Source organism: Peromyscus eremicus, chromosome 8a (assembly GCF_949786415.1).
Source record: "Peromyscus eremicus chromosome 8a, PerEre_H2_v1, whole genome shotgun sequence".
Classification (NCBI taxonomy): domain Eukaryota; kingdom Metazoa; phylum Chordata; class Mammalia; order Rodentia; family Cricetidae; genus Peromyscus; species Peromyscus eremicus.
In genome coordinates, this window is record NC_081423.1 from 82311210 (window position 1) to 82334125 (window position 22916).

General features: G+C 43.1%; 2 protein-coding genes across 5 annotated transcripts; both read left to right on the forward strand.

Moving 5' to 3' along the window:
* The first annotated feature begins 12535 nt into the window (after positions 1–12535).
* Positions 12536–13675, forward strand: LOC131916392 (keratin-associated protein 9-4-like). Of its 4 annotated transcripts, none has more exons than XM_059269718.1 (3): positions 12536–12815; positions 12966–13062; positions 13489–13675. In XM_059269718.1, the coding sequence occupies exons 1-3, from the start codon at positions 12536–12538 to the stop codon at positions 13673–13675; spliced, it is 564 nt and encodes a 187-aa protein (XP_059125701.1). The 4 variants fall into 4 exon arrangements, with proteins under 4 accessions (XP_059125701.1, XP_059125699.1, XP_059125698.1 ...); XM_059269716.1 differs by having other exon boundaries at positions 12536–12779; positions 12963–13119; XM_059269715.1 differs by having other exon boundaries at positions 12536–13035.
* Positions 13676–22385: 8710 nt separating this feature from the next.
* LOC131917714 (keratin-associated protein 9-1-like) lies at positions 22386–22916 on the forward strand. Its single transcript, XM_059271758.1, has one exon. The coding sequence runs from the start codon at positions 22386–22388 to the stop codon at positions 22914–22916; it is 531 nt and encodes a 176-aa protein (XP_059127741.1).

The following is a 22916-nucleotide window of genomic DNA, read 5'->3' on the forward strand; positions in this document are numbered from 1 at the left end:
GGTGTCAGAGGAGGAGGTTCTGAGTGGGTTTTGAAGAGAGTGAGTTTCTCAAATATGTGAGTCTCCTTAGTCCCTGTCCTCTTTTATACCCTGATGCTGTTCAGGTTAAAGGTCATTTCCTTGTTATTGTTTCTCTTAATATATAAACAGTTACAAATTTAGTTAATTGTGGAAGACTCTATGCAAAAGTTAGATGGAATGCATTCTTCTTTCTCAGGGTCAGGGTTTATCAAATCAGTCTTTCCTCCTTAGTCACCTCTTCTGTGACTTATGTGTACCCTTAGTCACCTCTTCTGTGACTTATGTGTACCATCAAACTTCAAAAATTCTTATTCTGACTCAGCTGATTGACAGTCATGAGATGACGTAGCATACAAAATCCAACATTCCATGTGTCATCACAAGGCCTCATACCAGTTGCATAGTGGGTCTGCGTAATGTCCTAAAGACTCTTGAAAAGTAAACTCTAAAAGTACTAGAAGAAACCTTGGATTTTGAAGTTTGGATTAAGATAATGTGAAGATAAAATGAATTTGTGACATGGGCATGAGACCATCCGTGTTGATATTTCTCAAGAAGGGAATTCGGAATGTCAGCAATTGTGGGAAGGAACACTGGAATGCCTGGGATGTTCCTCAATTTCTAAAGAACAGTTGGGTAAATGATGTTCACATATCTCAGATGTTTTTAAGAAGACAAAACATTGTTGCATTTTATACAGCCTTGAAGATGCTCAGCTGTGAAGCAGACTTCTCTGCTGAACTGTAAACTCATAACTGTATTATTGTACTGTACTGCTTGCATTATTTAATTGTACTATATCATTGATTTGTATTATCACAAAGGAGCTGTAATAATAAAAAAAAATGAGGCTTTTTGTGCAAATTGCATTCAAGTCCTTAGCTGCCTTGAGTCCCTAGTTTCTCCATTCAGTTCGTACGGCATTTCCTGATAGTGCTGTCTAATTTCATCGTATTAGGGTAGAAGAAAAACTGCATGTTATTCCTACTGTTGAAATCTTCATTTTAGTCCAATGTCATTTATATAATGTCTAAATATATATGAAAACTATGGAAATGCAATTTGTTAAGCATAAGATGGGATCGATGGTAGATAAATAGATACTGCACCTAAGTTGATAGTGATTTCATTTAAATTTCCTGTATCTGTATTCTTTATCTTGAAATGATCATTTGTAAAAAACTTTGTGAAAGTCTGAGTCTAGGTTTTATCATTTTTCCCATGTATTTATGATAGTTATTTTGAAGATAGGCTAAGTGCTTATGAAAACAGGAGAGCTGACCTTTTGGAAATGTGAAAATGTATTGCAAGGAAGTCATTACCAAGGTCAAGGCAGGTACATGGGTGCTGATTTGATCTAACTGAACCAAATGTCATGGTCACTTATTTCTTTGGAAAGAACCAGCCCTCCCTGTGCAAAGGAAGAAAAAGGATATGGGGAAATATCTCTTTCACCTTTCGGGTAATAATTTCTTTTATTAAAACATAAATATTCACCTGCCATCTAATTATCTGTCGGTTTGTCTTGGCTTCTACAGATGTGTATAAATACATGATAAAATTTTAGACTTAATATTTCAATCTACCTACTGTGGTATGGATATTATATGCAAGTTATTTTTTTTGTCCGTGTGACAGTAACCCAAACTTTTCTCCAAATAAATTGATCATCAGATATGCTTAATGACCACAAGTATTTACGATATTAAGAGAGTAGGTATTTATTTGGACACAGTCATTCTATCACACATGATTCTTTAAAAAGTCCAAGGCATGCCCAGGATGGTAATATGACAACAAACTTGGTCAATAAAGTCACATGAAACCTCTGGTCACCTGTCAGAATGCCACAGTAATAGACAGGGAATTTATTGCTTATGTGTTTTATAGTTTAAATAATTGCTTTCCAAAATTAATTCTTAGTCCAGGTATGGTGTCACATTCCTATGTTAGTACTTAGGAAGTGGAGGCAGGAAGATCAGGAGTTCACGGCCAGCCTCAGCTAAGTAGAGAGTTTCAGGCTAGCCTAGGATACATGGAACACCGTCTCCATGAACAAAAACAGAATAAAATAAAAGAGCTTTTTTATTTTATTGAGTGATAGATACAGTGATGGCTCAGTACAAGCACAGGTGTAGTGGAGAAAACATGAGGCTGGCACACCAGCAACATAATAGTTACCCGGGACTGATGGGCAGCAGCAACCATAAATTGGGTAACAGCAAGCAGTCTAACAACAGGTGTTCTGCCAGTAAGAGGGGTGGCACAGAATTCCTAGCAGAGGCTTTGGCCACACACAGTCCTAGTCAAAGTAGATGAAGCTACAAGAGACGACCATGGTGTCCTGGATGGAGGTTCTGGGTGGCTCTCTAAGGACGTGAATTCTTCAGTACAGAGGTCTGCATCCTGCTACTAAGCTAGCATTGATGTTTGTAATTGCTTTCTGACTATGACCTTTCCAGACATTCTGGTATTGACATAGCTGTCTATGCAATTATATTTGCTCTTTAAAGGGATGTTCTCGTGATTTTCATTGAATCAGCTCCTCATCTCTAGAAGCATGAGGCCCTTTTAAATTGCAGCATCCTTTCACCCAGCGCCTCTTGTTCTTTCTGGGGGTGTCTCATTGTTATATTGAGCATAGGATGAACTGTTCCTCTGCCTCCAACCATTTAACTCTCTGTTCCTGAGTGAGACAGAAAACCATAATCTCTCCAGTTTGGATGATATTTAAAAGAGATGAAAACATGGATACATCATACACATAAGTCAGACCTCAGTATATAATAGCAAAATGACTGGTACAAAAAAATCACCATGGTACAGTCATAAATTATGAAAAAATTAAGAAATAAGACTGGTGGAAGGCACATTGTTTCAAATTGAACATTCAAAATAAAAGCATTCATTTTATTTTTTTTCCATACCAATTTTCGATCCACCGGTCCTATTACAAATTACAGTTAGTGCAACTTTTCAAACTAATAAACCTTAAATTCTCCTTTATTCTATGCTGGAAAATAGTACATGGAAGACCTAATAGAGAAGATCAAAAGTGATGAGAAACTTGTCTCCTCTCAGAAGCCCTGCCCCCATGAAAGTCACCAGGACCCATACATCTGCTGCTTCCCTGACGGCCAACCCAACTACTGCAGAGCTCCCTGCTATGGGACCTCCACTAGAGACCAGCCTGTGTGGCCAGAGGCTGCCTCACACCCCGTGGTCAGGCTCCCTGCCTCCACCCTAGATGCTTCTGTAGCTCTTGATGGCTGAGCAACCACTGCCAACCTTCCCTCTGGCTTCAGTCTTCAACTGCTGTGAACCATTCATGTTCCCGCAGCAAACGTACTCCCTTAGCTTTGCTGAGAACAAGTTCCTCACATTGAACCATGCTTTCATTTTCATTCCACAGTATCTGAAAGACCACTGAGAGCCCCGCTCAGCTTCACCCTGGTTTTATTCTTTATGGTCCATTGATCAGCCTAACAAATACTAGTCTGCTCCATGATCTGCTCCATGATCTTTCTCCCTGAGAAAGTAGTGATCAGCTTTTGAACTTTAAAATGGGCTGCATTTGACTCTCTAGAATAATCAATTTCAGTCTTTTTAGTATACATGCGGTATGGTCTGCCAAGTTCCTAAACTTTTTCCAAATCATTGTAATTGTTTTCCTAACTAGTCTTCCCTATTAAAATTCATATTATTTTGTACTATGTGGTAAACTTTTTGCTTTGTTATCTATTCACAACAGTTCATTCATAAAGACTTACTTTTAAAATTTATTATTTTTGTATGTTACTTGGCCTTTTTCCTTTGCGTCTCTTAATATTTTTTCTTTATTCTGTATGTTTAGTGGTTTGATTATTATGTGGTGAGGGGACTTTTTTTGGATCCAGCTTTTTGGAGCCCACTGCTTATGGTGGGCCAACTTACACAGCCTTGGTGCAGGGGGAGGGGCTTGGACATGCCTCCACTGAGTTTCTCCCTTCTTCCTTCTCCCCTGTCCCCTCCCATTGGTTATCTTTGTTCCCCTAGACTATTTCAGGTCATGATTTATGACTATATAAAGTCTAGGAACCACAAGTTAGAGAAAACACATAATATTTTTTCTTTCTGAAACTGTCTTAAACTGCTTGCTATGATTATCTACAGTTAAATCTATTTTTTTTTTGGCAAAGGACATAGCTTCACTTTCCTTTACAGCTGAAAATAATTCCATTGCATACATAGTCCACATTTTCCTTATCCATTTCTCTGTTGGTGGACAGCTACGGTTGGGTCTGTAACTCAGTCCTGCAAGAAACTCTGATGTGCAAGTGTCTCTGTGGCACACAGACCTGATGTCCTGAAGGTAGATACTCAGGTGCAGCACAGCTGGATCACATGATAGATCTTGTTAGTTGAATTTTATATTTATGAATGTACTGCAGACTCAGAATGATACTGCAAGTTAAGCTGAGGAAACCCTGTCGTTCTCATTTTAATGATGGAAGAACCATTTTCTATGCATCCAGTAACTGATGGAGTAGACCCAGTGCTGCAATCCTTTTACTCCAGGTCAAGGGCACTTTTAAAAAAGTATTTTCTACAAATAGATACATAACCCTTGTAAAGAGAGCAGAGAACAGATATGTGTTTTGTTTACTATCCCTCAGAGTTTAACTAGACTAAGTGACCGTATGTGGAACTAAGCTGGTGGATTCACTGGTGGGTATGCAAATGAATACTCTTGGAATCCCTTGGTGGTCAATAGATCAGTAGTAAATGATGGGGCTCATGAGTCCCTTCCCCTTTCACAGCTGACTTTTCAGAAGGTCAACTCTTGTGCACGCAGTACCAGTATGCACAGCTGCTCCTCATGGTTGCCATAGCTCTGTCACTAAACAAAACCCAAACCAGTAGATAAGGGAGAGAGATTTGTAGGGGTGGTAGTAGAAGTGGGAAGGAAGTAGAAGAGGGTAAGGGAGAGTGGCCAGAACACGTAGTGTACACATACATTTATTTATACAAAATAGTGACAGAACAAAATTTACTAACAAAAAATAAGGAAATAGATACGTGTTTTCAGTTGCATCTACAGTTAAACTTTAATTCTGTTTTTTTTTTTTTTCATTTATTAACTATTTCTCAAGTTCCAGGGCGTAATCTTCTAATTCCATTTTAAGGGACTCAGTGTTTCATCCACTTTCTTATTCTTTCAAATAAAAATATAAAATTCAACCTTGCAAGTCTATGGCTCTTTGACTTCATTGGTGAAGTGTGACATTACTGTGTATGAGCCCTCACCTTTCCAGAATTCCCTCAAAAAAGAGGATGGTGTATCTCACAGTACAGTGACACTTTCCTCTTCCTGGAACTCCAGTTAAATGTGAGAAACAACTCAGCATTTCAGCTCCTATTAAAAGACATAAGTATGAGCAAGACAAAACAATATTTGAAAGATCTTGCTGGTCTTCCTTGCCTCTGTCCAAGCACATAGTAAAGTTCACTACTTTTTCCTCCAGACGACTTCAAATGATTAGCTTTCAAATAAGAGTCTCAGCCTTCAATAGACTAACAGAAGATCAAAAATGAAATCTGGGCAATTTATGTAAATATCTTTTTGGTCTTGAGGTACATAAATGCAATCTGAACAGATAAAAACAGTGTTTTTAATGATGTATTATTTCAGCCAAATTAAACTTAAGGAAATTTTATTTAAAAACACTGCATTTCAAACTAAGAGAACGCGTTGTAATAAACCTGTGCATTATCTCGGTCTTCTCCACTCTCAACCTCGACTATTTTCTTTGCATTGCAATTTCGGGAAATATGTAAGGTTAGGAAAGAAATTCAGGATAAATTGTTTTGAACCCCATAATTTGTTTGTTATGTTCCTTTAAGGGGGATAATCCAAAGTTCTTTACTATCTAGGACTTGTAAACAGATATTTTATATATTTATCTAATGTTTTTCCTCTCTCTCTCTCTCTCTCTCTCTCTTTGGTTTTATTTTGTTTTACAGAAGGATGATAAATCTTGTCCTTGCTTCCATGTTGGAACTGTTGGAACTGAAGCCTTCCTAGCATTGGTTTTACTCTTTATTCTGACTCAACACTGCCCTCTTTACAATGGTGCTTCCCAAAATAACTAGAGCCAGGGGAAACAGATGAACTCTATATTAGCTATTTTGTTCTATTTCTGTGCTAAAATGCCATGACCAAAGCAGTTTATAGAAGGCTTATTTTTGGGTTTATGGTTCTGGAGGGATGAGTCCATCACCCATCACTGTCACAGTGGGGAAGCATGGCAGCAGGGTCTTATAGCTCACATCTCAAACAGGAAGCAAAGAAAAAGTGAATTCAAAAGTGACCTCAGAGCCTGCCCTCAGTAACTCACTTCCTCCAGCAAGGCCACACCTCCTAAACTTATCCAAACAGGACCCACCAACTGGGGACCAGGCACTCAAACGCCTGGAAATACAGGAGAGATCTCATTCAAATCATCACAGAGTCTGGCAAGCTAAGTTGAAGCTGATAGGTACCCAAACACACTTATGTTTTAAAAATGAGGATTGGCGCCGGGCGGTGGTAGCGAGCGCACGCCTTTAATCCCAGCACTTGGGAGGCAGAGGCAGGTGGATCTCTGTGAGTTGGAGGCCAGCCTGGGCTACCAAGTGAGTTCCAGGAAAGGCGCAAAGCTACACAGAGAAACCCTGTCTCGAAAAAAAAAAAAAAAAAAAAAAAAGGATTGGCAATGAAGACTGAGCAGGAGATACAGATCCACATGCTTCTGTGGGGCTCTCTGCCCCAGGCCAGGTGGAGACAACAGGGGTCTGCTGAGCACCTTGTGGCACTGGGCGGTTGGGGTCTATTATGATGATGAGCAAATATAGGGTGAGGTATGGAAGAGGGAGAGACAGATGGTTCATATCTCGTGGAGAGAGGCAGATCCAAATAGGTGAAACTGGTGAGGAGTGGACTGATGTGGGTAGCCTGCTTGCCACCCAGGACCAGGGTGATGTCCAAGCCTGGGCTGCTGCCAGGGGTCATGTCTTCACCCATGGCTCTGGTGCAACTGTGGCTCCCGTTACTACAAAAGGCTGAGTGGATAGGGCTGCACAGAGTTGGTCCCACCCCTCACTGGCTGCAACACTGGAGAGAACTGGCCCTGCCCCTCACCAACTGCAGCAGTAGGGAGGGCAGGCCCTGCATTTTGCCTGAGCAGCACAATGAAGCTGTCCCTGTTGACAGGGATGTGGGTGAGCTGGCCGATAATGTGAGTGTGGGATATCTGGCCCCACCCCTCATCTGCCATATGGAGGTATAAGTGAAGGGGAGATGTCCTTCCTCCCCACCCCTCACTACCTGTGGCAGGTGGGAGAGCAGGCCCTGAGATCATGAGAACTGGTGAGCCGACCTGGCACCTCACAGGCTGTAGCACTCAGGAAAGCAGGCCCTGCACCTTGCCTGAACAACACAGAAGAGCTGACCCTACTGGCAGGGGCTGGAGAGAGTCAGCCGAGAGGGTATGAGCAGAGGAGAGTTGGCCCCACTACTTGTCTGTCATGCAGCATGCAAGTGAGGGGGAGAGATGCTCCCCTTGTCCCTTGCCCCTCACCAGCTGTGGCAGGGGGGACAGTGGCCCCTGCTCATGAGAGTGGAAGAGTTGGCCCTGCACCTCACCTGGGCAGCAGAGTAGTGCTGACCCTGCTGGCAGGGGGGGAGGTGAACCTGCCCTTAGGTCATGAGGTCGGGAGAACTGGCCCCACACCCCTTGTCTACCATGTGGTGGCAAGGCCATGTCCTTCCCCTCTTTGCCCTTGCCACCTGCAGCAGGCAAGAAAGCTGACCCTGCCCCTCACCAGCTGCAGCACTCTAGAGAGCAGGTCCTGTATCTTACCTGGGCAGCACAATAGAGCCGACCCCATTGACGGGGACTTGGGTGAGCCGGCCCTAAGAATGAGCATGAGAGAATGGGCCCTGTCCCTCATCTGGAGTGAAGAAGGGAGAGAAGCTCCCCTCAAGCTTTCACTGATTGTGGCAGGTGGGAGAGCTATCCCTGAGGTCATGAGAACCAGAGAGCTGGCTCTGCCCCTCACCAGCTGCAGCACTCATGGGCTCTTGCACCTCTCTTGGGCAACACAGTAGAGCTGGCCCTGGTGGTGTAGGTGTGGGTGAGCCAGCCCTGGGGGCATGAGAGCAGGAGAACCAGCCCCACCCCTTGCTCCTTATTGCCTAGGGTGAGCTAGCCAGGATGATGCTGGAGAGCTCACCCTGATGGTGAGGATGAGGGAGAGATGGTGGGCTGACCAACCCTACAACCACCCAGACCAAGAACCAGGACTATGAGATGGCCCATCCCAACATCCACCCCATCTGTGATCTGCTGGAGCACATGAAGGGGCCAGTCCTGTAGACCCAAAGTTGCAGGATCCCTATGATACAAGACAACAACAGGATATCCAAGAGGAATCTCAGTGAGGGCTCAGTACCTACAGTGTAGTAGAAACCAGAGGCCTTGGACCAGGCCAATAACTCATTGCAGCGAACACTTGCAAGTAAAGATGTATGAACTAAAGGGTGTACTGTGTGACTCACTGTGTCACACTACAGCTTCCATGACAAGATTTTTCTTTTCTTTTCAATTTTATTTTGTTTTATCTTGGTGTGTTGAGGGAGGGGGTCACAAGGGCAGAGGGCAGATACAAAGGATTGGGGAGATGAGTAGGACTGGGATACATGATGTGAAATCTACAAAGAATCAATAAAAAGTTAAATAAAAAGAAAAACCCACTTCTTTGGGGTTCCAACATAGACTGGAGTTAAGCAGCTCTCGTGAATCCTCAAGGACTCCAGTACCATATTGAGACTGCTGAGACACTTAGTCTCATGGACTGAATAACTACTGGATTCTGAGAGGCAGCTATTGTTGGACTACATGGACTACATACTATAAGTCCATCTAATAAATTACCCTTATATGTTAAAAAAAAAAAAGTAACGATTGGCTTTTACAGTGCCAGGAGGTTCTGGGTAGGCTCATAGTGGAGAAAATTCATCAGTGGTCTTACTCAACTGTGTATCCTACATGATCTAATACCAACCTGGCAGGCGTGATTTATCCACTGGCACAATGATGGCATGGCTACTGTGAGGGTATACAATTGCTCCAATTGCTTTTTGATTGGATTTGAGGCCTGCTTCACAGAAGGAAAATGTGGGCCTGCCACTGTAAACCTGGCCAAGAGCCCATGGTTACGGAGACCATAAGCCTCAAGGGGAACCTTACCACTGATACATTGTCAAACTGCCTTCTAAATATGTAGTTATAACTTATTGTAATAGTCAGAGTTCTCTAGAGAAATAAAACTTACAGATTGAAGTAAATACACACACACACACACACACACACACACACACACACACACATGTATATATTTAAGGGGATTTGCCTTATGACTGTGGTCCAGCTAATCCAACAGTGGCTGCCTGTGAACAGAAGGTCTAAGAATCCAGGAGTTGTTCAGTCCACGAGGCTGGATATCTCAGCTGGTCTTCAGTATGCATCAGAATCCTGAAAAAGTAGGCTCTAATGCCAGTGAAGGAATGAACTTGCTAGTAAAAGCAAGCAGGCTAAGAGAACAAGCTTCCTTCTTCTATGTCCTTTCTATAGGGGGCCGGAAGAAACTGTGGTCTAGATTAAAGGTGGATCTTCCCACCTCAAAAGATCTGTATTAGGGGCTTATCTTTCCACTGCGAAGATCTGCATTAGAAGTGGGTCTTCCCATTTCAAATGACTTAATTGAGGGAAAAAAACCCTCCCAGATGTGCTCAGTCACTTGGGTTTAGTTAATTCCAGATGTAGTCAGGTTGACAACCAAGAATAGCCACCACAAGTCCACCCCTTGTTCATTTGACACACAATCACATTTCCTTATGTCATGCTTAATTTACAAGTAAGAGCAATAACTAGGTCAAAATTATATCTAACATGATATAATGTAATCACAAATGCATTATATATTTAACCAGGGCACTCATGGTCCAAGAAGCTTTTTTCTTCAGTGGGTTGAAGGGAATGCAGAGACTCCCAATCGGTCATAAGATGAAATATGTGGCTGTTGCGAGCTCAGCCCCAAATGAGATATTTTTCTCATCCCCCAACCCACCCCCAGCAGAGGCTCAGGGAACTTTGCAGAATAGGAGGTGGAAAGAATGAATGTAAGTGCTGGAGAAAGAGAGAAAATGCAGTGAAACACAAGATCTCCTGGCTTGGCTGTCACACTCATGATCTCACGGCATCCGTGATTCCCTGTACACAGCTGTACCTGTCAATGATTCATCATGGGTGGGGAAGGGGCTGTGCAACCCAGCCCTTCTCTGAAGAGCTATCCACAGGTAATGGTTGGTGGGAGGAATAGGAGACATATTCTTCAGTGGTGTGGCCACTGTTAAGTGGCCCCCGTAACTAATCCCACCCCTGCACATACAAGCAAACTTAATTAGATGTAGCATCTCATGGAACAGACATGGAAGTTGGAGGGGGACACATTAAAAAGAGAAAAGGGGGTTGGTGAGAGTGGACAGGGATAAAGAGAAAATGAGTATCACGAAAGTACTTTATATATGTATGAAGTTGTGAAAGAATTAAAAAACTAAGATTAGGTAGCTATCCTAGCAGACCTTGCACTGAGGCCTTTGAATGGCTGTGAGTAGGGTTGGGCAGAGATCAAGTGAAGCTCTGAACTTCTGGGGGTGGTTTAGTCAGAACTTGAACTGGGTAGATCGTGGCAGATTGCCTTCGCCTTCTCAATAGGTTACAGGAAGAAAAACAATACATCTCACTTCCCAGCTGTGCAGACTAGTGCTCTGGTAAAACCATCATTGAAAAGCAAATCAGAAGGATATGCAATAGTTATCTTAAACTGGCTTCAGGAAGTCATAAAAGGGTAGTGGTCAGAACTTTCATCTAAGACAGAAATTATAAGTGTTGAAAATATTAAAGTTTTAAAACAGCAATTAAGTGAATTATGGGAAGAGGAAAACAATCTTACAGCAGTTCCAGTACATGCTGGTAATATAATGAAGGACACAGATGTTTATTTATTACAGTTGCATCGACAGATGTCATCTTCTATAGGATAATTGGTTATTCAAACATCGCTGCCCAACATCCTGCACATCTATGAACTGTGAGAGCCTGTGAAGGGGACAAACAGACAGACCTCAAATGGCAGGATCTCCATGACACAGGACAACAGGATATCCAAGAGGAGGCCCAGAGAGAGCCCATTATCGATAGTGTAGCAGAAGTCAGAGGCCTTAAACCAGACCAATGACCCATAGCAGTGAACATTTACAAATAAAAATTAATCGGCTAAAGGGTAAACTATGTGACTCTATATGCCACACTATAGCTTCCACGATGAGATTCTTCTCCTTTTTATCTTTCTTTCTTTTGTTTGGTTTTTGGTTTTTCTTTTAAATTTTGTTTTGTTTTGTGGGGGGAGGTTGCATGGGCAGAGGGCAGAAGCAAGGGGATGGGGAGATAAGTGGGGTTCAGGATGCATGTGAAATCCACAGAAAAATCAATAAAATTTGGGAAAAAATCGCTGGCTTATATATTTCCAAAAGTAGGTGTCTCCTGAGAACTGTGAACTATGGAAGAAATCAAACCATAATGTTTTCCTTCTAAAGAGCCACATAATAAAATTGCTAATGAAATGAGGGAGCATATTTGAGCTCAGAGAGGTGAAAGCACACTATGAAGACTATTTGCCTTTGCTGTATGCAGGCTTTATATGGTCAGTTGGTGGCATTGTTTAGGAATTCTTGTGCAAGAATATAATCTATAATATGCAAAAATGAGACAGTACTTACTACTAGGAATCACAAGGACCAATTATCATTCACTGTTATTGTGTTTTATACAGAAACACTTAAACGTGTGCAGCTAATTTCTTCTGTTGGAAAAACTGAACGTTTAAAGCATCATAGTAAATAATCAATATTAAATATTTTTTGTCTGTTGTGAAATAATCTTTGTACACTGTGAATATGTATAACACTGATTGATTTAATAAAAAGCTGAATGACCAATAGCTAGGCAGGATTTTCAGGGCAAAGAGGATGCTGGGAAGAAGGGAGACACAAGGAGACATGGAGCTGGCTGGGGGTGGAGCAGAAAAAAATCCACCTACATTTGTCCACACTGAAAGAAAAAGATGAGTGTTAAGGCTGATGTAGTGAATGGCAACTGGTTTCTCATTTAAGGAAAAGAGTTTTAGTTGTTTACTTACCAAATAGGGAAGTAAACATATTGATTACTAAGGGAAAATTCAAAACACTAAAGGAGCAACTTCCTTGAAGTACTTCACAGAGTGGAGAAATTAGCATAAACAATGACACACACAAGTTCTACTCATTGGCCCAAACTCTGGGCCATCACATATAAAAAGTAAAACAGCAAAGAAAAAAAATAGATTTTTGGGAAACTCGCCTGTGAACAGAACCTCTCTCTTCACATCCAACACCATGACCAACTCCTGTTGCTCCCCTTGCTGTCAGCCCACCTGCTGCAGGACCACCTGCTGCAGGACCACCTGCTGGAGACCCAGCTGTGTGAGCAGCTGCTGCCAGCCCAGCTGCTGTGGCTCCAGCTGCTGTCAGCCTTGCTGCCAGCCCACCTGCTGTAGGACCTGCTTCCAGCCAAGCTGTGTGAGCAGCTGCTGCCGCACACCCTGCTGCCAGCCCTGCTGCTGTGTGTCCAGCTGCTGCCAGCCTTGCTGCTGCAAGCCCAGCTGCTGCAAGCCCTGCTGTCAGCCCTGCTGCTGCAAGCCCTGCTGCTGCAAGCCTTGTTGTCAGCCCTGCTGCTGCAAGCCTTGCTGCAAGCCCTGCTGCTGCCAGCCCTGCTGCTGCCAGCCCTGCTGTGAGCCCTGCTGCTGCAAGCCCTGCTGCTGCAAGCCCTGCTGCCAGCCCTGCTGCTGTGTGTCCAGCTGCTGCCAGCCTTGCTGCTGCAAGCCCAGCTGCTGCAAGCCCTGCTGTCAGCCCTGCTGCTGCAAGCCCTGCTGCTGCAAGCCCTGCTGCTGCAAGCCTTGTTGTCAGCCCTGCTGCTGCAAGCCTTGCTGCAAGCCCTGCTGCTGCCAGCCCTGCTGCTGCCAGCCCTGCTGTGAGCCTTGCTGCTGCAAGCCCTGCTGCTGCAAGCCCTGCTGCCAGCCCTGCTGCTGCAAGCCCTGCTGCTGCAAGCCCTGCTGCTGCAAGCCCTGCTGTGAGCCCTGCTGCTGCCAGCCCTGCTGCAAGCCCTGCTGCTGCCAGCCCTGCTGCTGCAAGCCCTGCTGCCAGCCCTGCTGTGAGCCCTGCTGCTGCAAGCCCTGCTGCTGCCAGCCCTGCTGTGAGCCCTGCTGCTGCAAGCCCTGCTGCCAGCCCTGCTGCTGCCAGCCCTGCTGTGAGCCCTGCTGCTGCAAGCCCTGCTGCCAGCCCTGCTGCAGGCCCAGCTGCTGCAGGCCCTGCCTCAAGCCCTGCTGTGAGCCCTTCTGCCTCAACCTGTGCTGCCAGCCAGCTTGCTCTGGACCTGTGACCTGCACCAAGACTTGGTACCAGCCCACATGTGTCTGTGTGCCTGGCTGCCTGTCCCAAGGCTGTGGGTCCAGCTGCTGCGAGCCCTGTGGCTGCTGATCAACTTACCATAGACCCCGTATCTACATAAAATAGCCTTCTACCATCAAATCTGCCTGATAACCACGTAATGTCAAACTCAGTGCTCCCTCTCTGAAAAGAAGCCTTACGCTGTCTAAAAATATCTCATTAGCAGATTTGTGTGTTTTCTCAGTTTTCTTATCTACTGTGTTCCTTCTCATCCCTTTGGTTCTTTGTCAAAGGCATCTGCTGTTGACCTGGATTCACAGTTCCAACCTTGGAAAATTTGCTTACCTCATTTTCAACTTACAGAAGGTTTATAAAATCAAAAGAAGAAAGAAAGCACTCCGATTTTCCCCCACATTAGTCACCATTCCATTTCCATGTGTATATAATTTCTGTGACTCACCTTATAACTCATTCATAAAAACTTTGCGTCGTCTGGCTACTTGGAAAGCCATTATCTATGTTTTACTAATAAAGTCTTCACTTGATTATCTCCTAAATTGTCTTTTGTTTTGTTTCTGTGTTTTGCTTGGCGTATTCTGTCCCATCATCTGAGCCACATCATTGTCTCAGACTTGGACAGAGACAGCACGCAGGATGTGAGCTGTGTCAGGTCACATAGCTGAGGATAGAAAACATCCTTCCAGAGACCTGGTGCGATAACGGGAACAACTTAATGAAATAGAGACACTGGAACTGAACACTAGAAAGCTGAGCATCTCACAATGCTCTCTGCCATTTACCAATCACCCTGGTAACCAGTAGCCACAGAGCAAAAGAGCTGATCTTAGGAGCCTAGAAAGTCATGTAAATCTTGTATTGCCTAAAAAAAAAAGGCCACTTGTGATGACTTCTAAATATTTTTTCCAACCACAGTGTATTTGCTACTGTCTCGGGATTTTGAAAGCTTTTTTTTTTTTTTTTTTTTTTTTTGACAGTCGTTGAGTTGGGGGAGGGCTGTCAGAGGACAAGCTGTGAGAGTCATTTCTCTCCTTCACCATGTGGGTCCTGGGGATCAAACTCAGGCTGGGAGGCAGCTACCTTGCTTTGCAAGTCATCTCAGGATTTTGATGTGAGAAGACCATCTAGAAACTGTTGGTCTTGTAGAAATGGTACAGTTTTTGCCCTTGTTCTTCTGATTACCTGTACAAATAGCCACACTGGGCGGGGGGCAGTTGATTTGTGATAACACTGGTTAAAAAAAAAAAGTAAAAATTTTAATATTCTATGTGGAAAGGTGCAGTAATCTATGGATTCCCAGAGAATGTTCTGTAAGTCAAGATAGAAAGTACTTGGAGTAGTTATCTAGTGCACATAATCTACCAAAATACAGCCCAGGTGTACTAAAGACTTAAAATTGACTTTAAAACCTTGAAACTCTTGTAACAAATATAGATAAGCATCTCTTAGATCTTGAGAAAGAGCGAGCTTTTATCACCAGAAAAAACAGCCAAATTTGACTGCTCACACGTAGAGTTTGCGATCATCGGAGACAGCAACAGAAAATGAAAAAAAACAAAAAACAGAAAACAAGTCACAAACTTGGTGGTGTTTGAGAAACAGAAATAAACATGCATGACAAAATGTATAAAGAAATAGTTAATCTGGATAGAACTCAGGAAAGTGCAAATGAAGACTAAAATGAGGCCTCTTCTTGTATCAATATTAATGGATGAAAATAATCCTGTTTCACATTTGGAAAAACAGAATTTTAAAACTATGGAGTCAATAATTGATAAAAGTAGAGAACGTCTCTATCCCCTCTCAAGCCTATGCTATGCATTGCTGCAATACAACCTTGGAAGGGATGCTAGTGATTCTTTCAGAATTGAGGGAAGCCGAGGAAGCCTTGAGTGAGTGCATAAGAGCGAGTAAAGTCCTGGATGGATGTGCATTGTTGACATGGACACAGTGATGTCAAGGACCCAATGCCTCAGACCCACAGGAAACTGGCAAAGCCCTCCCTGCCACCCCACCCAGGGTTCAGACTCCCTCTGTGCTGTGCATAATAAACACAATGAGGCTCTGAGTTGTGTATTTGGTGCCCTCCATCAGAGCAAGCACAGGCCACAGGATCCCATCTTCACTGTATCTGTGTCTGTTCTTTCTTTACTCCCTCGTACCCCAGCTACTTCAAGTCCCAAGCCACCTAGAACGTGGCACAGAATGTTCTGGGTCCTTGTTGTTTGGCCCTATCAAGCATCTTGGGCAGCTCTTAACACATAACATTCAATACATGTAGTCAGCCCTCTATCAGTGGCTTCACAATCAATAGATCCAATTCACTCCAGACCAAAATATTCAAAAAACAAATGCAACTAAACTGAATATATTATTCTATGAACAACACAGTGAGACAATTACATAAACCACATTTACATTCGACAAGATACTGGGGCTGCTGAGGTCAACTCAATAGTGGAGAACTTGTCTAGCATGTGTGAGATCCTTGTTTGGTGCCCAACAATGCAAAAACCAGCAAACATCCATTTGACCCAGTTATTGTAAGTCACCCAGCAATAACTCAAGTAACATTTGCGGAAGAATGTGCATGTATTAAATGTAAATATGCTGGTAGTCTGTACAAAGAATTTGATATCACAAAGATTTTTATATCATGAAGGCATCCTTAAACCTATTCCCTATGGATATTAAAGGACTACCATATTTTGAAATGAATGAATAAATGACATTTTGTGAGGTACACAAGAAATATCAAACTTCTACTGTCCAAAGTGCACTAAGTTTGAACCAAAGATCATGAAATGAATCTAGGTTTAAAATGGAGACCAGCATAATGACAACACCAGTTGACATGCCAACATGGCTTGGAGAAATCTCACAAGGCCCCATCTCCTAAATGAAGAACTATGAACAATTAACAGTTGCTGGGAGGAGGTTCATTCTTCACTAGGGACAAACCCCCTAATAGGTTATCCAATCCCAGTGACCAGCCCTAAACACATATACATACAAACAACACTCAATGGATTAAGCAGGTCACATTTATATATTTGCATATATGATATATGTATCATATATCATGTATGATATATCTATATATTAAAAAGGCTATAATTTTGAGAGTGAGAAGGCATGGGAGGGATTAGAGGGAGGGAACACAGTAGAGGCTAGAGAGAAAAAAGGAAAGGTAGTAAGTGATATAATTACATGTTTATTGAAAATGTAAGAAATAATAAATTGATATTAGATGCAAATTTTAAACAATAAAGATGGAGGCACTGTTAACAAAGGTCAGCTTTGCCCAAGCTCAAGACACAGTCTCTTGAATTCTCCTCTCCCATTATTGTTACTACCCTAATTTCTTATCCTCTAAAATAGAGAAAGTTAAACTCTAGAGGCGTGAATGTTACTACCAGTGATACAATCAACAACAATTATAAATCTATAAAAATCTAAAAGTCCTTATCAGTTCGTTGGAGACCTTCAGGACAGTAAAAAATTTTGAGGAAATATCTGAGAAAGAAAAAAATATTAAAGGAGTTTGGTTGGTTTTGCAGCCTCTTTCCTCTCCAGGTGTGATGGTTTGAAAGAAAATGGCCCCCAAAGGGAGTGGCACTATTAGGAGGTGTGGCCTTGTTGGAGTAGGTGTGGTCTTGTTGGAGCCCGTGTGTCACTGTGGAGGCAGATTTGAGGTCTCATACATGCTCAAGTCGTGCCCAGTGTTTCAGCCCTTTTCCTGTTGCCTTTGGATCAAGATGTAAGGACTCTCAGCTCCAGCACCATGCATGCTGCATGCGGCCTTGCTTCCTGCCAGGACGATAATGGCCTGAACCTCTGAACTGTAAACTGGTCTCCTCACTTAAATGTTTTCCTTTATAAGAGTCGCCTTGGTCATGGTGTCTCTTCACCACAATAGAAAACCTAACTAAGATACTGAATTAGTACAGTAAGAGAGAGATTTCCATGAGATCGCTTGATTGGCAGCAATGTTGAAACAGAATATCAGTGGGGAAAGGCTGCTTTGCTTCAAGGTTTCGAAGCAACTGTGTTTGCAAATGACCACCATCTTTTACTACATACAAACCAACTGCAGGTTTATCATTGCACTTAAACCAATCCCCCATTAATAAACACCGATTTGTGTTTATCATGGAACTATCGCAACAGCTGAGTCATGGAATTAGCCTCAGTGTCCATCAAGAAACAAATAGAAGAAGAAAGTTTCTGCATGCATGTGTGTGTGTGTGTGTGTACCTACGTGCCTGCATTGTGCATGCCTGCATACCTGTATGTGTGCATACCTGCTTGTGTGCATATTATTTAGCCAGAAGGAAGAATGATGCATTTTGTTTGTGAAATAAGCCATACTCAAAAAGATGGATACTATATCTTTTCTCACATATGTGCAATCTAGATTTCTTTTAAAAGACATGGAAGTGGAAAGGGGCTACTTGGAAAAGTGAAGGGGACCAGCAGGAGAGGAGAAATGAGAGCAGAAAGGATAATGAGAGGGGGCAGCACACATGTATTAAAATGTCATAATGAAATCCATTATTTTGTACAAGTACCACAGGTTAATTAATTTTTAAATTAAATGACAGTGCAATGACACTTCTCACATGTAATGTAGGGTGGTATCAGCATGATTTTAGAACAATCATCAACACACATAAGAAACAGAAAATACTATAAACACTATATCCTAGGGAAAATGACTGGGTGTACATCACTAAGAGAGGGACAAGGCAAGTCATTGTACAGGAAATGACACTGGTAACGCAAACAATACTCATACCCAGAAAGTACAAAGATCTGTAATGAGTAAGTCAAAAGAGAGAAAACTTGACAGAAACAGTTCAGACATGTTCTGCATTTCATGAAATGGAAATGCAAATATTCTGTGTGCATACAAAAAGCCAACTCATTGGTTCTCAGGCAAATTCAAACTAAATCTATAATGAGGTAGTGGTAAATAGACATATGAGCAAAATGGAAAAAAATACAGTGAAGACACTAGGTCCAGATGAGACATAAGGCGATTAGAACAATGCCTTGTGTGCACTACTATATCTTTTAATGGTATTTTTAAAATATTTTTTTCTTTGCTTTATATCTAGTATCCACTTATAAACGAGTACATACCATGTTTGTCCTTCTGAGTCTGGGTTACCTCACTCAGGATGATATTTTCTAGTTCCATCCATTTGTCTGCAAACCTCATGATGTCATTGTTTTTCTCTGCTGAGTAGTACTCCACTATGTATATGTACCACATTTTCTTTATTCATTCTTCAGTTGAGGAGTATCTAGGTTGTTTCCAGGTTCTGGCTATTTACAAATAATGCTGCTATGAACATAGCTGAGCGTGTGTCCTTGTGGTACGATTGAGCATTTCTTGGGTATATGCCCAAGAGTGGTATAGCTGAGTCTTGAGGAAGATTGATTCCCAATTTTCTGAGAAACTGCCATACTGATTTCCAAAGTTGCTGTACAAGTTTGCATTCCCACCAATAGTGGAGGAGTGTTCTCCTTGCTCCACATCCTCTCCAACATAAGCTGTCTTCCATGTTTTTGATCTTAACCATTCTGACAGGTGTAAGATGGTATCTCAGAGTTGTTTTGATTTGCATTTCCCTGATGACTAAGGATGTTGAGCAATTCCTTAAATGTCTTTCAGCCATTTGAGATTCTTCTGTTGAGTATTCTCGTTTAGCTCTATGGCCCATTTTTAAATTGGACTGTTAGGTATTTTGATGTCTAGTTTCTTGAGTTCTTTATATATTCTGGAGATAGCCCTCTGTCAGATGTGGGGTTGGTGAAGACCTTTTCCCATTCTGTAGGCTGTCGTTTTGTCTTACTGACCATGGCCTTTGCCCTACAAAAGCTTCTCAGTTTCAAGAGGTCCCATTTATTAATTGTTGCTCTCAATGTCTGTGCTACTGGTATTATATTTAGGAAGGGATCTCCAGTGCCAATGGTACTCACTCATAAGTGGATACTAGATATAAAGCAAAGGCTAACAAGACTGCAACCCACAGCTCCAGGGAGGCTAGTTAGCAAGGGTGCATGGATTGCCCAACAATGGAGAAATGGATAAGATCTACATGAGCAAACTGGGGGTGAGGGGGGTAATGGAGGGCAAGGGATGGGGAATGAGAGCTTAGAGGAGTGGGAGGTTTGAGCTGGAACGGGAACAGGGTGGGAGAGCAAAGAAAGAGATACCATGATAAATGAAGACACCATGGGAATAGGGAGAAGCAGAGTACTAGGGAGGTTCCCAGGAATCCACAAGGATGACTGCACCATAGACTACTGGCAATAATCGAGCGGGTGCCTGAGCTGGCCTACTCTGGTGATTTGATGGCTAAATACCCTAACTGTCATCATAGAACCCTCATCCAGTGACTGAAGGAAGCATATGCAGAAATCCACGTCCCAGGCAGAGCTCCAGGAGTCCAATTGATGAGAGAGAAGAGGGATTCTATGAGCAAGAGATATTGAGACCATGATTGGAAAAAGTACAGAGACAACTAGCCAAACTAGTGGAAACATATGAACTGTGGACCAATAGCTGAGGAGCTCCCATGGTACTGGACTAGACCCTCTGGATAAGCGAGACAGTTGTTTAGCTTGAACTGTTTAGGGGGCCCCCAGGCAATGGGATCAGGACCTGCCCCTAGTGCATGAGCCAGCTTTTTGGAGCCTAGTGCCTATAGTGAGACACTTTGCGCAGCCTTGGTGCAGGGAGGAGGGGCTTGGACCGGCCTCAACTGAATGTACCAGACTCTGCTGACTCCCCATGGACCTTGCCTTGGCGGAGGTGAGAATTGAGGGTGGGTTGGGGGGAATGCTGGAGGAGGGAGGATGGGGGAATCTGTGGTTGGTATGTAAAATGAATAGAAAATCTCTTAATAATAAAAAAGAAAAAAAGGAAAAAAGAAAAGGAAAAAAATTTTTTCTTTATTCTTGGGAATTTCGTGTATGAATACAATGAAATATGATCATATCATCCCCTTATTTCCCTACTCCGACTTTCCCCAATTTCTCCCAACTTAGACCCCTTCCAACTTCAGGTTCTTTTATTTATTAATTTATTTATTTTTATTTTATTTTTATTTTTGACAACCCACTAAGTCCAGTTAACTTTTATCATATGAGCATGGGTGTAGAGCCATCCACTGGACCATGGGAAATCTACCAGTGGCCATACATTCAAAACAGAATCACACACACACACACACACACACACACACACACACACACACACACACCAGCAGCTATCAACTACCAGTAGTTCCTCAGGAAGAGATGGGGTCCAGGAAGCCCCTCCCAATCTTTGATGGAAATTTGGCTGTTTGTTGCTGTGCAGGTCATGTGCAGGTAGTCACAGCTGGCCTGAGTTCCTGAGTGTTTATAGCCACATCAAGTCCAAAAGTTTGCTTCTTACAGCTTCCCTCCCTGTCCTCCAGATCTTTCCCACCGCCTCGTCTGCTGTGTTCCTGAAGTCTTGGTGATGGGCTGGGCGTGTTACAAATTAGCTCTCAAGATTGATATTGTAACTTTTAAAAGAACATTTGAAACAACCTACGAAGGTTGTAGTCCAAATTATAGTCTGAAAACTTCACTCAAGAATATATGAAAAAATACTCACTGGAAGATGTGGGCAAACACAGCCATGAGAACATGATTCACACTAGTTTAAATGATGGGAATATGTCCATCAGCAACGAAGCACATTAATACAGTTTACTCCCATCCTGCGGTAGTATCAACAGAAATGGACAAATGACCACTGTAGACAACGGAGTCTATAAAACTCACAAACAAATCTGAGCAAAAGGAAACAAATAATACATGCTAAATGATTTCTCTTTTAACAAAGATTAAAAAATTGACAAACTATGACTTATACACGAGTTGCCTTAGGGAGAGGGGCAGAGATAATCCCATGATGACAGCCACCAGGTATATCACTATTTCCTGACATGAATGCTGGACACACTGTCTTCATCATATTCAGTTAAGCTACATATAGAAGTACATGTATTTTTCTGATAATGTGTTATGCTTCGGTTTCTTTGAAAGGTATACAGTTTCATCTCACAGAATTTAATTTCCTCAATTTATGAAGACAATGTGCTGATTGGGGTGTCCAACCTGAGTTTATTGGTCCTGCTGCTAAAAAAGGATGAAGATCTAAATTGATGGATGTCTTCTAGATCCTTGTGTAATCTTACAGCCTCTATGGACCCACATTAGGGTTTATTTGTGTATGAAAAAGACTGTGGCCACCACCCTCTGCCCATGTCTCCTTTGACAAAGCTGATGAAACCCAGAAAGTGTCTGCTGCCTGTTGTAGTCTGGAATAAGCAGGCTTTTCTGAGGAACAGACTCCGATCCAGACATGGATTCAGTTTGTCACTGTGGACACATCATTATCATAGCCTTTCCCCAATGTGCGAACAGTCAAAGGTACAAGATGAAGGAAAACTTTGACCCTGTGGCCACAACAGTCATCACATGACCAGAGCAGGGAGGATGCTGATGAGTGTCTACAAAGGCTCTCCACAATTAGTTATTTAAAGTGAACTTCAAAGATTTGTAATATAGCAAATAACTTCCTCCTTAGAGCATTTCCCCGTGAGCCTCTGGAAACAAACAACAACAAGAAGGAACAGTCCTGCTTATTGGTCCCTTCATGGCGTGTCCAGGGTATAAAAGCTCCAGGACTGAAACGGTTGTCACAATCCCAGAAACACCTCCATCCACATCCAACACCATGACCAACTCCTGCTGCTCCCCTTGCTGTCAGCCCACCTGCTGCAGGACCACCTGCTGCAGGACCACCTGCTGGAGACCCAGCTGTGTGAGCAGCTGCTGCCAGCCCAGCTGCTGTGGCTCCAGCTGCTGCCAGCCTTGCTGCCAGCCCACCTGCTGTAGAACCTGCTTCCAGCCAAGCTGTGTGAGCAGCTGCTGCCGCACACCCTGCTGCCAGCCCTGCTGCTGTGTGTCCAGCTGCTGCCAGCCTTGCTGCCAGCCCAGCTGCTGCCAGCCCAGCTGCTGTGAGTCCAGCTGCTGCCAGCCCAGGTGCTGTATCTCCAGCTGCTGCCAGCCGTGCTGCCGGCCCAGCTGCTGCAGGCCCTGCCTCAAGCCCTGCTGTGAGCCCTTCTGCCTCAACCTGTGCTGCCAGCCAGCTTGCTCTGGACCTGTGACCTGCACCAGGACTTGCTACCAGCCCACATGTGTCTGTGTGCCTGGCTGCCTGTCCCAAGGCTGCGGGTCCAACTGCTGTGAGCCCTGTGGCTGCTGA